General features: G+C 34.0%; 1 protein-coding gene across 2 annotated transcripts; it reads left to right on the top strand.

Moving 5' to 3' along the window:
• Nucleotides 1–10202: 10202 nt before the first annotated feature.
• On the top strand, nucleotides 10203–19015 carry LOC133307019 (autophagy-related protein 101). Of its 2 annotated transcripts, XM_061507438.1 has the most exons (7): nucleotides 10203–10385; nucleotides 10476–10512; nucleotides 10632–10717; nucleotides 10893–10988; nucleotides 11433–11595; nucleotides 11746–11911; nucleotides 15138–15550. In XM_061507438.1, exons 1-7 carry the CDS (start codon nucleotides 10353–10355, stop codon nucleotides 15211–15213), a joined length of 657 nt encoding a protein of 218 aa, XP_061363422.1. In that variant the 5' UTR covers nucleotides 10203–10352; the 3' UTR covers nucleotides 15214–15550. The 2 variants fall into 2 exon arrangements, with proteins under 2 accessions (XP_061363422.1, XP_061363423.1); XM_061507439.1 differs by lacking the exons at nucleotides 11746–11911; nucleotides 15138–15550 and adding an exon at nucleotides 18989–19015 and having other exon boundaries at nucleotides 11433–11600.
• Nucleotides 19016–19306: the final 291 nt, after the last annotated feature.

Below are 19306 nucleotides of genomic sequence, written 5' to 3'. Positions count from 1 at the left end.
CTCTTCAGTGTCAGATGCCCTACTAGTGGAAGTTTTCTGCCTCTTTCTGATACCACGCATTCTAGGCATCCTGAAAACCAGAAAAGTATTTCAAATTTGCATGGAATATTAATTAGATAAACACAAACCATTCCCAGATTTGCATTTTTGCAAAATCCGGTTCATTCTACAATTAAACCAGAAAACAGATTAGTCCATACTTTAAAAACCTTATGCAACCAGAATTATCTCACATTATTTGGAATTAGCATGGTCATTTTACTCTTAAGCTAAACAATGCAATCATTCCCACATTTGTGACCATTAGTAGACACATGAATCATATACCAATCAGAGGGAAATAATAAACTTATTCACCAAAACATAATTTAATGCAACTGAATCAACACTTTTCAAAGATATGTATGAATAAAGTGAGCGTAGATAGTTGAAACCAAGAGGAACATAATGATAAGATCAGCCAACTGCCATATATTTCGCTTATTGGTGGTCAATTTAATTTGCAATGCAAAATCCATAATTAGAAACACAAGGGAGATATGGCATGTTCAATGTAAGCATATCTGTCATTTTCTTAGGATCAATTTTCATGACTATTGTAATTAAATTCAAAATTTCCCAAATGGATATTAACATGCCTTCGATTTATAGATCATAAATGGTGTTGGAAATTCAAAATTGTATCGGTGCCATAATTCCCAAATCAAAAACCGTAATACTGATAGTCCTTAATTCAAAACTCCCAATTTTATATACATTCGAATTTCAGGAAATAAGTAAAAATGAGTAATTTCAAAACAAGAACCAAAATCTCCAATGTAAGAACCTTAATTTCCCAAATTTAATTTCAACAAAACTCACCACCCTGTATATGTACCCATTCGGTTTCCAAGAAACAATTGAAAATAAGCAATTCCAAACCAGAATCAAGCACAAAATACATCAATTTATGAATGATCAGACTTAGACAAAAAATTAATAGGATTTTAAGAACAAACAATTAACTAAGCAGACTTGAAAGTAAGCAAGTTATAAAATCAAAGTATGAGTTCAGTCAATCAAGCATAAACACTGAGTTTTAACACATCCCTCACTAGATATATCAAGTCACTCATCACTCATCTGTCTAAGGGTAAGTGTTTCACTCAAATTTTCACTATATCAATATTTTCATAAGCTTGATAATATTCTCACTTTCCATAATTAATTCACATGCACAAAGATCAAGAGGTCTTTATTCAGGTTGTAATGGGGCTGGGCTGAAGGTAAGATAAATAAGGAAAAACTAGCTAAAACAATTAAATACAAAAAGATCATGGTAAAGTGTAAACACTCAAACAATAATCTTTTTTCTCCTTTCTTCCTTCCTTTTTCTTTTTTAACACTTTTATTTCTTTTCTTTTTCAACCTCCAATACTTTTCTCTTTTTCATTTTCATTTTACAACACTTTTATTTGCATAGAAACAATAAATATTTTTATTTTTCACCATTTTTCAACCTTGGCTTTTGCTCCATTCACCTAACTTCCTTTTTCACCACTTTGAATTACATGATGAAGTCCTCATGTTTACACCCTACCGTGAAATTTCTATAATCCAATCTTATTTAAGGTAGATGTGTATATAGAGTTGCTTATTAAGATGACAGGTATTAAGAACAGAAAAGGCTTAAGCTCAAGGGGCTAAACAAATGATATCATAATGGTTGGCTTTTTGGCTAACTAGTTAAAACAATAAAATGCCTTAATCATTTCAAACATGCATGCAAATAATTATTTCAAGGAGAAACAAAGCAAGTTCTGGTAATATTTTCAACAGTAAAATGTACACTGAAAATGATTTTCTGTTTAGGCTCAAACCTCACAGTTATATGTGTGCAATTCAGTAATTTATGCTATTTCTCAATCACTCATACAGTAATTTTATTAGTCTTACTGACTCTTAGACTAACTCAGTTAATGCTTATTAAAAAAATATATATAAAATATACTCTAAGTCATCACATCATAATTTAATTTTTACTGACTAATTCTAACTTAGCATGATTTCATAATTCAAACAAAGAGAAGAAACACAATAAAATAAAGAGGAATAAGGAAAAGAATTTTCCCTGTTTTTTTGAAAAATTTTGCGGCTCTTCTTATCACAGGGATCATAGTTGTACCAACTGCTACTACTGCTACTATATATATGTGGTGCGGTGCGTCCCCATTCCCAGATTTAGGAATTTGCTGTCCTCAGCAATTAATAAATCAAAAAGAAAGAAATGCACACATCATCTCAAAAATATCATCAGATAAAGTCAGTAGTAGCAATCATGCTCACAACAGAGTGAGAAAATAAAATCTGTACATCACTAGAGTCATCACTAATCAAAACAGATAAACAAAAAAAAACTAAAATAATTAACTTAAAAGCGATAAATTCTTAGGCTGCCTCCTAAGAGCGCTTGTTTAACATCATTAGCTTGACGTTACGTCTTCATTAATCATGGCGGCTTGTAGCCGGAATTCAAAGATGATGCCATTCTTTTTTTCATAAATATTGCTTTGTCGTAATAGTACTTTCGTGCATATGGGCGAGAAGGTTTGGCCTCAAGAACTCTATACTTAGTCTTGATGTGCTTTCCTTTGCTCTTAGGCTTTGCCATCTTCACCTCCGGCTTGCAACTCTCATCTGGCTTATGATCTTCCTTTTCTTCTTCTTCAGCCTTTTTTTCCTCAATAAAGAAAATTTTCTCTGGTTGAGTTGTAGGTGGTGGAGTTTTTTTTCCAGACATTTTGAGAATAGCCCTTTTTTCTTCCACCCTTAAGATTAATTCACCCTTAGGCACATCAATTAGCGCTCCGGATGTCGCTAAGAAAGGTCTACCAAAGATCATGGGAACAGTAGCGTCCTCCTCTATATCCAAGATAACAAAGTCCATCGGGAAGATAAACTTGTCCACCTTAACAAGTATGTCCTCTATTACTCCATATGCTTGCTTGGTGGAGCGGTCAGCTAGTTGTAGAATCATATTGATCGGCTTCACTTCTGTGATTCCCAGCTTCTTCATCATAGATAATGGCATTACGTTGATGCTGGCACCTAAATCACATAAAACTCTCTCTATTGGCATCGAGCCAATCGTGCAAGGGATACTAAAACTCCCTGGATCCTTTAATTTCGGAGGTAAAGTCTTCTGCGTGATTGCACCACACTCCTCTGTCAAAAGAGTGGATCCTTCTACTGTAAGCTTCCGCTTCTTGGTTAGGATCTCTTTTAGAAACTTAGCATATGATGGCATTTGCTCTAAAGCTTCCGCAAAAGGGATATTGATGTGCAGCTTCTTAAAAATCTCCAAGAATTTAGAGAAATTTTTCTTCTGCTCGTGCTGCTGTAACCTCTGAGGATAAGGAGCCTTAACATACGGTTATCCCCCAACGCTTTCATTCTTTCTGCTAAAGAAGGCTTCTTTATTACTTTTTTACATGGGGTATCATTTAATGGTCCTCCAATAATTGTAACATCTCTATCGACATGATCATCAACTTTTTCTTCAGCAGGATTTTCCTTCTCTGCATCTTTTTCACTACTCGGTGCAGCTATTGGTATTTCCACACTTTCCTTTGTAATGATGGCATTAAATTGTTCCTTGGGATTAATAATTGTATTACTAGGAAAGGTTCCTGGAGGCCTCTCAGCCATCTGTTTGGCAAGCTGACCAATCTGAATTTCCAGATTCTTTATGGAAGCTTCTTGATTCTTTAAAGATGCTCTCGTTTCTTCTGCGAAATTTGTTTGAGACTGGGCCATCTTTTCGAAGGCAACTTCCCATGCGGCCTTCTGACTAGGTTGGGCTTGTTGGAAATTCGTATTATTTTGTTGGGGCCCATTTTTATAGGATAGACCAGGAAGATTCCTCCAGCTCGGGATGTACGTATTTCCATAAGGATTTTCTCTCCTCTGGTTATTCCAGATTCCATTAACCTGAGTTGGATCAATCGTTACCATAGTGTCACAATTTTCAGGAGTGTGTGGTCCACCACAAGTATCACAAACTACAGGAAATTGAGAGTTAACCGCAGAGATTTGATTTTGGATAAAGAGTTTAACAAGTGAATCTAGCCTTTGATCCATCTTGTCTTGTTTGGCTAACATAGCGTCGTACCCTTCTAACTGCAAAACTCCTTTCTTAGGTTGAACTGGTGTGACCTCGTTATCTTCAGACGCCATCTTCTCAGTTAGCTTAATAACCCTTGTGGGAGTGATTTCTCAGATACTCCCTCCAGCTGCAGCATTAAGAAGTACTCGATAAGTCGGAGTAAATGCTTTGTAGAAAATTCAGACCTTCTCGCCATTAGATAAAACGTATTGTGGACATCTCCTGATTAGTTCTTTAAATCTTCCTCATCCTACGCACAGAGATTCACCTTTGAGCTGCTTGAAGTTGTCAATCTGTTCCTTCAACTCAGAGAATCGGGATAATGGGAAGAACTTCTTTTGGAATTTCTCAACCAATTCTTCCCACGTGGAGATGCTATTAGCAGGTTGCAATTCCAGCCAATTAAGTGCTCTTCCTTTTAAAGAGAAGGGAAACATCATCAAACGAATTTCTTCAGGAGGAACCCCATTAGCTTTAATGAGGCTACACAATTGTAAGAATTTAGTAATGTGGCGGTTTGGGTCTGCGATCGGGTCTCCTTCGAATAGATTACTTTGAATTAAATTCAGGAATGAGGCTTTTATTTCGAAGTTGTTGGCATGGATTTGAGGTCTCCTAATACTCGCAGTCGGATGCGTGAAATTAGGGTTTAAGAAGTGACTCATCAGTTCTTCGGGTGGATTTTGGTTATCCTCGGCCATGACTGATTCTTTCGCAGAATTGGAGCTCGATGCGTCTTGTGTCTTCCTCGCGGTTAAACGCTTCCTATTAGTTCTTTCTAAACGTCCTAACTCAGGTTCGTACTGTAGGTCACTGGGATTAACAGTGCCTTGCAGATGCATAAACCAGAAAACTAAGGCTCAGTGGACCAACTAACGGAAACCACTAACTAAAAAGAAAATTTAAAGCAAACAAATTAAAATAAAATAACAAAACTAATTAAACTAAATAACAATAAAAACAATAAAATACTAACTAACACAGCAAAATAAATAACAATAAAATAAAATGATCCAATCTATAATTGGATAAATAAAATTAATGTTGATTAAATCAGTCCCCGGCAACGGTGCCAAAAACTTGTTGACGAATCACATACCAACATCCCTATTGTCATATGTGACTCATATGTTTATCTACGAGTGATCAAGTCATAAATAAAACTAAGCATAAATATCAGATTGATTGCATAATTTAGAAGCAAGAATATAATTCATAAGAAATAAACAACATCAACTAAGAACCCATTGGTTTTGTATCTTCCTAACTACTAAAAGTAAATTAGCTACGCATAGTGATAAAAACAGGATTTAGAGCTACTGTAAAAGTAATGAAGTTAATGAAAAAACTTTTCTAATGGTGATGATCAATGGTGCAGAGTTGACTCCTTCCTTTTCCTCTTCCATGATCCAGTGCTACTCTTCCGCTCCTTCCTTCGCTTCGTCTCTGAGTGCTTTCTTTTTTTCGCATTCCAGAATTTTATTTTCACGGCTTCCTTCGCGTTGTATTTAAAGGGTGAAATTTGGGCTTCTGAAATTTGGACCTGCTCGCTGAAGCGAGCACTTGTTACTGGTCGCTCCCTTACTATCTCGTGCGAGGACTTTTGCGAGATGCTCGCCCATTTGCTCGCTCGAGCTAGGAACTTTGCGAGCTGCTCGCCCACTTGCTCGCTTTAGCGAGCAGTGGAGCGAGCGTTACAATTTTTATTTTATTTATTATTTAATTTCTGATTTTTCTATTGCTCCGCGGATTCCACTGTTGTCTCGTCCTTATCATATTGGCATTTTGTTATTCTAGTTTCAACAACCTGAAACAACAACAAATATTCAGAATCTTCTATTTGTTGACAATTCATGTTGTTTTACTGTTTTATTGTTTTAACACTATATTTTTAACTATTTTAATTATTATTTGAACTCTTTTTAACCATAAAAACATAGTGTCTTGGAAACTTATCACTTGTAGCTCAATGGATAAATAATGTACCTTTTCCACATAATGCTATGGAGTTCGACGTGCACTTCTTTTTTGCTTTATATGATATGATTTTATTTGTTCATATTGATGTCATGATTGTTATATATAGTCTTATGGTTGAATTCTAATTATTCTGTATTGATGTCTAAGATATGTTTACTATTGGCTTTGGCTGGATAATTTTTTGTGGGCTACCATTTGATTTTGTGAGTGCTCTTGTCCTTGCTTGTGTTCCCGATAGAGTATATGTGTGTATATATATTGGTAGAATAATTGAGTATATTTAATCTTAAAAAAAAAATTGAGTATATTTTTACTATTTATATAATGTGTTTTGATTTGGTTTCAGTGGAATGTAACTGGTTAATTTCTCGATTTTGCTGGCTCTGGTTTATACGCCTACTATAAGCTCGTTGGTAAATAACTTTCTCAAGTCCTTTATATGAAGTTTTTTCCAATTAAGGAAAGCAATTTGCTTCAGTCAACTAGACGTCACTGCATCCCTTAAAAAGGGAGAAGAATCTGAATCAAACTCGGCTATATTTGTGATTTTCCAATGGATCATCCATGCCTGTGCTTCAATTTGGTAAAAAGATGTACCCTATCTTCTGATTATTGCATTTCAATGGACACAATTCTATTATTGTCTATAATTTGCTAACCTTTGTTACAGGTGGCCTTATCCTTTCCTTGACTTGTCATCCCCGTATGCACCCTTATGGTATGTTCTCAAATTTAATTTGTCACCTTCGCTCAAGTAGAATCTGTAAAAACTCAATTTTGGTTAGGGTCTTCAAATATGACAACCTTAAAATAAACTTGCAAGCAAGGAACAATTTATCATGTATCATTGCATGTTTATCTTAACTATTGTTGAACGCAGCAGTTGGATAAGAAATTAATATAGGTAAAGTGTGATGGTTCAGATGTTGTTACAGTCACTTACATGGGATTCCCAACCTTTGCCTGCCTATCAATGTTTTGAAAATGTCCGCAACTTTAGGTTAGTATAATTTCATGTTAATTCACTTAATATTACTAACTTACCAAATGGATAGTGTAATGGTTTTTATTAAGTTGATATTGATGCTACAACAAATACATGTGATTTTACAGGTCCTTATGGTAATGCTCCAAAAAACCATATAAATAATGAGCAGAGTATGCTCGAGCGTTTTGGGTAAGTTTGTGACATATGTTGCAATATTTGTTATATTTAAGTTGCAATTTATGCTGCTATTGTCAATAATTATTTAAGGTTGTTATAAATAATTATTAAAGCAACGTAGATGAAGGGTACGTACTTTAATATTGTTTTTTATTTTGCATTGTTTGGGCTTTCCTCAAGGTTGTGATTCTCTTAGGTTGAGTTGTAGCCCCATCTACTACATTTGCCAGCCCATTAAGAGGAACCTTGTCCTCAAGTTTTAGTGAAGTTCTCTGGGCTTAATGAAAGCTGATATGATTGACCCAAGTGAGTAGTTAAGTGGACACTACAGCTGTGATTTTGTATTTCCTGGTGAATTTTTGAAGATTGGTAAAAAATATCCGTTGTAAAAGCTGGGAAGGAAAGCTTTTGATTGGGTAAAAATCTATGACCTTGCTCCTGATTGGTTGAGCGGGGCAGCACCTTATCATCATCTTTTGGGAAATTCATTGCATGTGCTTTCTATTTGTATCGTCTTGAATTCTCCACGCATAGTAGACAAGTCATCAATGGCTTCTGGAACTCTCTTTTCTTTCAATATCACTTTTCCTTATGCCTCCACCATTATCTCTTTAGAATCCTACGTCTTTCCTTCATCTGCTATCTTGTTCATCCCCTTTGTCTCGCCGTCTATTAGCCCCATATCTTTGTTCTCGTTAAGCGCTTCTGAGCCAGTGTTCAAGCCATCATCTATCTTTACCACAATGTTTTGTCCATCTAAATCCATAACCTCCACCATATTTTCGAATATTTTCAAGCGCTTCTTGATGATCTTCATAGGGCCCGCATAGGACGAACTAGGCAAAGCTATATGCAAAACCTCTTTCTTCACATCCGAACTCGCAGCCATTGAATCCTGCGCTTCCTTCCACCACCTAAAATGACCATAGAAATAACCCAAGAAGAAAGATTGATGTTGTTGCTGGTGATGAAGGTGATTCTAATTCCACACCCTGTTCCTCGTGCCCTGTCTTAATCACAGTAATGGATGCAGCTAAGTAGAAATTGAAATCCAGCTCTACTTTCAGCAATCAACATGCATACCAAGATATGAAGCATATGATAGATATTTATCCAAACACACTTCAATTCAATAATGTGGTATCTGCATTGAGAGAAACTTTCATAGCTTTTTAGAGATAATTAACATTGATGTATGTGTGAGAATCGAGAGAGAATAATAACATGAAACTTTCATAGCTGTTAGATCATTTTCTTTGTTATTTTAACTTGAAGAAACTCCCCTTGTATTGGTGCACCTATCAAGTGGAGAGCTACAGAGTCAAATATTGCAGGCAAGGGAAATGTTAAAATTTTTATCCTTTTAAAATTATAAACTCCTCTTATTTAAACTTTCATAGCTATCAATTTCTTTTCTTGTTAAAATTGTTTTGGTTGGTGTCATAAGATGCTCTATGTTACGCAGGATAAGAGGCAATGTTTGCAGACCTGGGACATTTCTATTGGGTTACATTTTAAGTGAGATTTATTTCTCACGTAGTTCTGTAACTTAATTTTATCTAAATGTGATTATTTCTTGTAGAACTTGCAAATTTTGGCCTGCATGAATAGTTATCAATTTTTAATAACTCGTAGTTTTTAATTTCATTTATACATCTCTTTGATTTTTTTATCTTTGGAAACCAAGTTCTTTTTAGATATGTTTCAAATATTTGGAATGATTTTTTTTATCCTTTTGAATCTACCTGGTTTTTTAAAAGAAACGTAAAATTTTAAATGATTTTTTTTTAAAATTTTCAAAAGAAACTACGGCGGTTAAAAACTGCCATAGTATTTTAATTTTTTTAATCATATTTAGAGTCGGTTATTCCGTCAATTTTATATAATCGACGTCAAATCTCATAAAACGATTCAATGTCACCAATATCGCAGTCGGTTTTGAAATGCCATTGAAATTTGCATTGGCGGTTTAAACAGCCGTCAAACCAAATAAAAACCGCCCTCGTTTCCCGAATTTGTTGTAGTGAACCAACTATCTCAAAAGTTTAAGTTGTTATTTGATAACACCTATATTATTTTATATTAAATTTTCGGGATGTTTATCAACCTATCCAAATCGATTCAAACCGTGATGATATAATCGAAAATTCGATAACAAAAAAATCAAAAATAAAAAAAAATCGCATATTTTAATTAGATTAATCACATATTATATATTTATTATTTTCAAAAAATGGCAACTTGAACTCTTATTATTTTGTAGACTTGGAATCTTGAATGTTATTAATAGTGAACTATCATGTTTTAGTTTTTTTATTGTTATTAATCTATTTTAACTCTTCAAGAGTTTTAAAACTTGTTTAGTTTGAAGACTTGAATTTTCTAGTAATTTGTAACTTTGAATGACTTTTTTTTTATATAGTTAGTGATTTATATTACTGAAATTTTAGGATTTTTTGAAAAATCAAAAACTAATACAATTCAAGCTGAATAAAATTGGATTGAATTTTAAAAACAAAAATAAAAACCGAATGGATGATTAAATGATCAAATCAAAGGAATTGAATCAGATAATTTTTGCTTCAAAACCGATCAAATCTAGGCTGCGAACATCCCTATTATATTTGAAGAACTAACAAAATAATGAAATTTAACAATTAACATTCGTCAATTTTATTACATCGCCCCAAGTTTGTCGCATCAGGTCATTTGTTCAAGCTGGATTTATTGGGCCTAACCGAATTGAATTAAGGAAATTGGGCTGGGTCGATCTATTGTAAGCACTCTATGTTATTGGGCCGAGGATTGCAAGAGTTGAGCCAAAATTCACATTTTAATCGGCATGAAGTTTTATTATATTTTAAAACTTTATTTAAATTTATATTCATTAATTAATAACTCATAAAAAAAAAAGAAAACCACTTCTCCCGATTCTGAAGACGAAGAAGCAATTGAAACTAAGTTGAAAATTAAGTTATACAAGTTGAATCGGAAACACTCCACGCTCTTCCCCGTTTTCTTCGATCCACGCGATTCCAGAACAAGCTAGGGTTTTATCCAATTATGAACTGTGAAGTTTGCCAGCTCAAGGAACTGGTAAATCTCTCTCTCTCTCTCTCTCTCTGTATTATGATTATTCATGCCACTCCTTCCTCTTGATCAAGACTTATCCATCGTTTGATGCAGGAAGTGGAACACTTTGAGATACGCGAGATTTTGCGATGTAAACTACTCTCTCTTTTTCTGCTCGAAATAATTTTTTTTATTATAATTATTGTTATTATTTTGGGCTTTCGTGTTGAATTGAGATAAGTCATAACATAACTGGGAGTAACGGTGCAGGCATACTGCACACGATCGTGTTTCATCGGGCTTTGGGTCTTGTGCGTCCAAAAGATGTCGACTTGGAACTTTTTGACGTCACTTATGTACGTTTTTAAACTCAATTAGTTGCTATTATCAGTTTATCACGAATGCGTTATTCTTATTATAAAAACAATATCTAATTATGATTGTTTTATATCCAATATGTATTTACATGCGTTTTGGTGAATAGTACATTACGATTTAACTGTGCTGGGTTTTGCCACTTTTGCTGTGTAGGTGCAATGTGGAGAAGTGGAGCTTGAAAAGAAAATAGATGAGAAGATTGAGCAGTTTATTTGTTGGGTGGAGAAGCATCCGAACAAAAAGAGTCAGGTTTGTGGATTTTATTGTTAGTTACTTGTTCCATGTAACTACTCTGTGAATGCTGCTAATAGGGGGAATTTGGCCAGCTGTTGCTTTTAGTTTCAAGGTTCTGTAGTGTTAAAATTTAAAACTTTACTGCTGCATGCTCTATTTTTTTTTTTTTTTATCAAAATCCCTGGTTCTGGAAATTCCATTTTTCATGGGCAAAGGAATCCAGCTTTCCAACCACTTCAATAAAAGGAGTGAAACTTCTGTTATTGGTTTTGATTTTGTGGTCAAATGAAATTTTCTTTTGCTTGCAATGCGTTTCGATCTGAGGTAATGTATCATATAATCTCTTTTGCAAATCATGGTACACTATAAAGTTAATGTGCGATGAGAGATCCTATGGGCATTGAAGTTTGTTTTATTCTAATGAATTTTTTTTATGGGCTTGTGAATTTGATGATGCAGATATGTTTATCTTTCTACGAGGTTAAAAACAAACAGGCATCTTGGTTCAGTAATAAGATTGAACGCTTATATTGGGAGCAGTGGTATATTAATCTGAATGTAGCCCAGCACCCGAAGGCACATTCTAGCAAGTCTCATCATTCCAAAGTTGTTGATCCAGGAGGTGCCGTTGCTTGCTCTGTTCTTCGAACTGAATCTCTTTCATGTTTCACTCCTACTGTACAGTTAGTTCCTTCAGATCTTCACTCTAACTAATTACATATTTTTTAATTGTTTGTTTCTTTGCCCTTTTTTCCACTTTTCTCATGAGTAGAGGGAGCATTGGAGGATAGAAGTGCTCGAAATGCAGCACTTGAAGCATCTCTTCGTGAGGTCTTATTTCAAATAATTAAGTTTGTTAATGAGAAGAAGGATCATGTTCCGCCAATACCAAATCTTGAGGGTGCTGTTTCATTTCCCTATGAAATTACAATACCTAGGTGAGCTTTGTTTACTTTGTCTAACCATATCCATTGCAACGATGCATTTCACTGATTTTCTTAATATTTTGATAGCTTTGACTCCGAATGAGTGCACTGCTTGGCTGATTGTATTTGATGATGTGATGTCTTTTGAGCTTTTTTTCCTTTTTTTTTTTTAGAAATTTTTTAGATCGTTTGGAGTCCAAGGGTTTTTGGTTAAGTAAGATTATGTTTATTTACATGGAATGGAATCCACGTATAGTAAGATGCAAGTTAGCAATGTTGTAGAGGTGAGATTTGAGGATAACATCATACCACAAGTTATACAGTTTAGGTATCTTGGTTCCATCTTTGGGAAGATCTGACATAGGATTCAAGCTAGGTGGATAAAATGGTTGTGGTCATGCATTGCCTATGAAACTGAAAGGAGAATTCTATAGGACAACTATAAGATCAGCGATGCTCTATGGTGGTTATGAAAAATATGTAGTGGATATGAGAAATTGAGAATGCAAAGGTGGATTAGTGGACTTACAAGAAAATATTAGTTAAGTAACAAATGTATATTAGGGGAAATTAGAGTAGCACTTATCGAGTAAAAGATGACAAAAACATACGTAAGGTGGTTTGGTCATGTAAGTAGTCCAATAAACCCCTTACCCCCCCCCCCCCACCTTTTCCTTTTTTTTCCAAAAAAAAAATGAAAAAATAAAAAAAGGAAAACTATTTGAATAGACTTTGTTCTAAATGACCTTGCTCTATTTTTGCAAATTAGGTTTGTAATAGATCACACCAATATCAATTGATCCATGTAGCTGATAACCAATAGTGAGATAAGGCTTGAAAATATTAGTTAAGTAACAAATGTATATTAGAGGAAATTAGAGTAGCACTTATCGAGTAAAAGATGACAAAAACATACGTAAGGTGGTTTGGTCATGTAAGTAGTCCAATAACCCCCTTACCCCCCCCCCCCCCCCACCTTTTCCTTTTTTTTCCAAAAAAAAATGAAAAAATAAAAAAAGGAAAACTATTTGAATAGACTTTGTTCTAAATGACCTTGCTCTATTTTTGCAAATTAGGTTTGTAATAGATCACACCAATATCAATTGATCCATGTAGCTGATAACGAATAGTGAGATAAGGCTTGGCTGTTCTTATTTATTTATTTATTATTATTATAAGGAACTAAGGGAGAGTCTGGAGCAGTGGTAAAGTTGTTCCTTTGTGATCAAATGGTCACAGGCTCGAATCCAGGAAATTGTCTCTTTGCAAATATGTAAGGGTAAGACTGCGAACGTGGATTGTCCTCAACCCTACTCTTGCTAGTTGGGGTTTAATGGGGAGTGGTATTATTATTATTATAAGGGCGAGCCTGGGAGCAACGGTAAGATTGCTCCCTGTAACCGGGAGATTATGGATTCGAGTCTGGGAAACAATCTCTTTGCAAAAATACATGAGGAAAAGCTGCGTACAATTGACCCTCACCCCTATTGTCGCAAGTTGAGGAGCCTTGTGTACTGGGGTTTGCTCTATTTTTTTGCTTCTAATCATGGGGTGACAGAAAAACTTGGATAGCTAGATCTCCCTTGGTTTAAATAAGTATATACTTAAAATTTTTAGGAAAAATAAGGAAATCAAATTTGACTTGTATAACTATCTATCTAGGTAATTCAAAATTAGGAACTGCTTTGTTCTGTAACAGTGTGTTATAAGAATTTTAGTTTGAGACATTCTCTATTGGTTTTAGTAATGTAATGCGAGTACAATGTCTTTCCTGCTTTGTTAATTTAATGTGAACCACAATGCATTTTGCTGTACAGTTCAGTAGAAGAGAGACCAGGCTGAGAACAGAATTTACATGTTCATGAAAACTGTTTTCAGAATATTGTTTAGTGACGTACATTATTTAAAAGACATTGCATAGCTTACTGTTCAGAGAGTGTAAATTTATTGTAAACAACTAAACAAGCTGCCTCTTCTGCATCATTTTCTGAATCTCTTCCAACCGTAGGAAGTTGATGGACAGTGGCATGGCAATTGGTGATCAATTGTATTTTGAAGGAAGCACTGGTGAACATGACAAATTTTAAACCATAAATAATTTTGTGGTTGATACAATCCCGATTAATTGAAATCAGTGTCAGAAAAATAGTGCTGACATGTGTTGTATACTTAATTGTTGATATTTTGTTACCCACTAATTGTACCAAAATTCGAAAGTGGACTTTTTGGATGATACAGTTATTAGAATGCCCCCATCCCTTTTTCTTTCCTTGTTTCCTCATTCTTTTAATATGAATTCATTTGTAAATAAAGATTTAACAAGGTAGGACATATGACCAATTGAACAAATGCCAGTCTAATACTTGCATCATGTGCTCTCTGGAGCACTGTGATTTGATTAGTAGATTTTTGTGGACTATAGATATAACCCCATACAAGTTTTTGTCGTTGAGGAAATAAAGATGCAGATTGGGATAAACTGAGTGGTATAGTGAACTATAGCTGTAGGAAATAGAAATTTATGAATTCTCTTATTGTTAGGTCTTGAGGTACATGATAATCTGGAAGATGAGCATGATTTTATGGATTTTAGCTCCTTTTAGCAGAATGCTTATTTATTCATCACAATGGCTCCCCAACCCTCTCTTCTTTTAAGTCCTTTAGCTCTTTGATATTTTATTTTCTGTATTCATTAGGGAGGTCCCATCCTTCAATGCAGGCTAGGCATTGGCAACCGTAGTGTTCATAACCTTCACCCTCTACTATTCTGCTGCCACATATTTAATTATAGTTCTTGAATGTAGAGCCACTGCAAAAGCATTCACTAAATCAACAAGTCAGATGCTCATTAGGGCCTCCGCAGAACAATTTTATGATATCTTCCCTGTTTGGTGGCACTTCCTTGGCTGTAGTGCCAAACTGCCAATAATGGCCTGGTGATCTCTGTCCCGTTTAGTGATCTGTGACACAATAAAAAACTCTTAGAAAAGAGAAAGTTATCATCGTAACGTGACTTCAAAATTTGGGAGTACATTTATCCAATTCTTCTAATTTTTATCATTTGGCACCAGTTGGTATGTATAAATTGCAATTGTCTCATAAAGCCTAGATTTTGAGAATATCTGTATTGCGTGGAGATTGCTACCCTGATCTTGCATGATGAGTTGCGGTTATTTGTAGTTCTCTTTTGAAAATTTTGCTGAAGCTGCCGAGTTAACTCTGTACTGTCATTGACCAGTTCATCAGATTCTGCATTTGGGATGGACATGATCAAGAGGATGCTCCAAACTGGGCATCCAACAATGCTAAGTTGATTCTCAGAATTTGTAGAGCGGTGTATGAGGTGTGTAAATGGACTCTTGTCATTCATATGTTTAAGCTGGAAATCTGGTGCTGAAGAAAGCTGTTAAGGAAGGCAAGGTTCAATCTCTGTAAATAAATTAGAATCTATAGGTGCAAAATAAGTTGTTTGTCTTTTCAAATACTTCCCCTATTATAATCTCTCCTTTCGTATTTTGTATTTATTTCATTCATCTTCTCTCTGTAGCTTACAGTGTTTAGTAGAAGCTAGATCCAATGTCACATGAACAACACAGACCACATATTGCTGCAGATTGTGTCAATATGATGTGTTTGCCTGTTATATCGAAAGATGAATACTTTTGTGTGTGCCTGTTCTGTATTTTCCAGTTCAGTGGTTCTTATAATTCTTAATCATTTATTTTCGTGTATTAATTTGCTTGAGTTTGTGAATCCACTTGCGTAGTTTCACGCAATTACTGTATGAGCCTCCTTATTAGCTTCGCATTATACCTGATCAACACTTTGGTTAAGCAATTCATAAGATACAGTAGTAAGTAGTTCAAGATTTGAAGTAGCTTCCATTTCAACTAAGGGGGGAATCTTTATTCACAGCAAGATTTAGACCATTTTATTTAAGGATGACAAGTGAATGCATTGGATGAATTTTGCATTGAATCATAATATATACATACATATATAAAATAAATTATTAATCTATTAACAATCTATTAAAAATTGTTTAAACTATCTTACCTATCTCTGATTCATTTTATTGGATGGATATCCAATCCATTCATTAATTCACTTTAATGGATAGGACGAATGTATATCCAACATTCCAGCTTACTTATTTTGGAATCATTGTTTGATAAAAAATACTCATGTTTAACTAAGTTCACATTTAAATAAGCTCACGAATTCATATCAAGAGTTTCTTTAAACTTAAACCAAGATGTGGGTTTTGGATTAGGTTCCCACCCTCCTCCACCTCTCCCCCTGCTTTTTTTTGTTTCTCGTTCCACTAGCGTCCCCTCCTTGTCTTTTGCGCAAAGCTTCCTCTCTCAACACAGGTAAATGAAACGTTTCATTTCCTTTCAAGCACCATGGGAACTTATATATATATATATATATATATATATATATATATATATATATATATATATATAGGTAGGATCTTTTGATACCAGTTTCAAATTTGAAATTTGACACCTCATTGGATAGCCGTTAGATCAAAAAAGATCAACGATTCTGATTTGTAGGCATGTGACACCATTGATTTTTTTTGATCTAATGGCTCTCAGATGAGGTATCAAATTTCAAATTTAACACTGATGTCAAAGGATCCTACCTCATATATATATATATATATATATATATATATATATATATATATATATATATATATAGAGGTAGGATCATTTGACACTGGTGTCAAATTTTAAGTTTGACACCTCATCTGAGAGCCGTTAGATCAAAAAAGATCAACGGTGTCACATGCTTATAAATCAGAGTCGTTGATCTTTTTTGATCTAACGGCTCTCAGATGAGGTGTCAAACTTAAAATTTGACACCGGTGTCAAAGGATCCTGCCTCTCTCTCTATATATATATATTGTTTTAAAAGTTAAAAGTCAACAAAACAACTTAAATATGTTCTTTAAATTTAATTCTGGAAACAATAAAATAGTTACAATTTTTTTTAACAAAATAGACCTTATCAAATTGATTTTTTTTTTTTTAAATTAAAAAATTATATTTCGAAACGGAATTCGAACATGCCCTTGGTGTCTAGATTCTTTTTGGTACAAATAAATTGTAATCTTTTAACATAGATACTTCTTTGTTCGAAAATGTCTCTGCCCAATTTTGCATTTCTCCAAATATCTCTTAAATGTTTTGATTGATGAATTAATCATTCATGAACTAAAACTCGTTCAAAGTATCTGGTCTATTAATATTTAAATTAGATTTATATATGGATGGATTTGATGTCTGATAGATTAATCTGAGTAATGTTGCTGGTCCTTTTTTTTTTTCACATAACTTTGCCTAACTCATTTCCTCTGCCCATTTTCCTTTATCCCGTTTACTTATCTTTATTTATTTATTTATTTATCTCAACATCAATGGCCCACCCGACATGTGCATTATATGAGCCCAAGTTTACCTGCTATTAGGATTTTAAATTCTAGCGGCAGTTGTCGGGATTTGACAATATTTATTAAAGAAGGGAAAAATGTTTCTGCAATTAATACAGAGAAGTTATCTGCATTTATTCTCAAAACGACGTCGTTTTGGTATTGAAATCTTAAAAAATTATAAATATAAAAACTATTATAACTTAAAATAAATTAAAATTACAAAAATACCATGATTTCTGTCCCAAAACGACGTTGTATTGGCTTATTGCAGATAACTTATCTGCAGTAACTGCAGAAAAAACGAACTCATTAAAAGAAATATAAAATTATTAATAATGTTTCACTCAATAATTTAAATTTTTGGATAGAATTTATATTTTACATAATATCAAAACCAACAGTAGCGATGGATTCAACTTTTATCACCCAATTTTATAAATAAAAATAATTAAATATTGTTGAAGTTGAGCGTGATGCACAATTCATGCTTCAAGGTTAATGGACCATCGCGTGAGGGCACACATTAAAAAAAATATAAATTATTAATATAATATCATTCGGTAGTTTAAGCTTTTGGATTAAATATTTTACAATGTCATATATAATTTAAAACCCAGCAGCATGCTACTTGCATTATTATTTTTGAAATGCCGGCATCATATATGATGATTTTACGTGCACCTGCTTCACTTCTTCACTGTCTGAATTTGTGGAATAGTTCGAAAAAATCGTTGTTTGTTTGTCTTGTCGTGGCTTTAAAGATTGAATAGCCAAATATTTCAGTAAGTACCAGAAATCTGTTGGTGCATCTGCATAGTGAATTTTATTTCCTGTTTTGCAAGGAATAGGAAGTTATGAACTTGGGTTGGAGGAATTTCAGAACCAAAAGCCGCTGTGAAAAATTTGTATTAAGGCTATATTAACTTAGCCTAGAAACTTGTGGTAATAATTGAAGGAGTCATTTGATTTAAGGGAATTATATCTATGATATTGTACGAACCAAATTTTTGGTTATGTTAAAGAAAAATGCAAAATTAATTTATTGAATAAAGTGTCCTCTCATTTTTTTAATATTATATACCTTGCCTTTTTTTTAAGGTAACAAATAATTTGGTTCCTACAATACGAGAAATATAATCCCCTTCATTTAATTAGTAAAGTATCTTATAGTGGATTCAAGTAAAAAATAAAAATAAAATGATCTTATTGTTGTTGAAAAGGACATGAGTCGTCATCAAATGTTATCCACTCTCAGAAGAAAACAAGCATTGTTGGTCCATGGAATCCCATCATGTTTCTGTGGAAATCTAAGATATAAGGAAATGCGAGTGATGTGCACAGCGAATAAATCTTTGGTGCTACTGTTGCACCAAAGATTCAGTACATCCACCAATAAAATTATTACATGTCAGTTAAAGTTTTCTTTTCTCTGCCAAATTTTTTCTCTCTCCTATGATGTGTAATGCTTCCATTAGTGAAATACACTGAATCTTAGTGCAAGAGTAGTTTATAGTTTATTCCAGATGAGCACCATCCATTTTGGCGCTACTTGATTCGGGACATGACTGGATTTCCATTTCCACGATCAAGTTAAATTTGTTCTCAAAATCAACCAAGACCTTCCCTAGATCTAGGTTAACGTGTAGTTGGACAAATTTGTTCTCATATCTTAATGGATTTTTCTTCTCACGCGTATGGAGCTACAATTGAGTTTTTCAAATCCTTGATAATAAGATTCCACTACGTTAAGCTAACCGCAATCTGATTCTATCATGAATTTGTTGACTAGGACTGCTGAAAATAAAATTTAAAGGGACGTTGCATCATGTTACATTGCAATTGTGAGATATTAACTTACGTTAGTCCACGATGTACCAGCACTATTACAATTATGAGCTTACATATTTAGAATTGGTTGTTGGAACAAGGCTTGAGCTTGTATAAAAGCTCGTTTAATAAAAAGA

The sequence above is a fragment of the Gastrolobium bilobum genome, unplaced genomic scaffold (assembly GCF_033153095.1).
Source record: "Gastrolobium bilobum isolate Gb01-03AN ecotype WA unplaced genomic scaffold, APGP_CSIRO_Gbil_v1 utg7848, whole genome shotgun sequence".
In the NCBI taxonomy this organism is placed as follows: domain Eukaryota; kingdom Viridiplantae; phylum Streptophyta; class Magnoliopsida; order Fabales; family Fabaceae; genus Gastrolobium; species Gastrolobium bilobum.
Note: the sequence above shows the minus strand (reverse complement) of the source record. Positions and strands in the feature narration are given on the sequence as shown.

Excerpts from the sequence above, each read along its gene's own strand:
- LOC133307019 (XM_061507438.1), top strand. The coding sequence starts at position 10,353 with ATGAACTGTGAAGTTTGCCAGCTCAAGGAACTG. Across the intron at positions 10,386-10,475 it reads TTTGCCAGCTCAAGGAACTG|GAAGTGGAACACTTTGAGAT; the intron begins GTAAATCTCTCT and ends CGTTTGATGCAG. Across the intron at positions 11,912-15,137 it reads TATGAAATTACAATACCTAG|TTCATCAGATTCTGCATTTG; the intron begins GTGAGCTTTGTT and ends GTCATTGACCAG.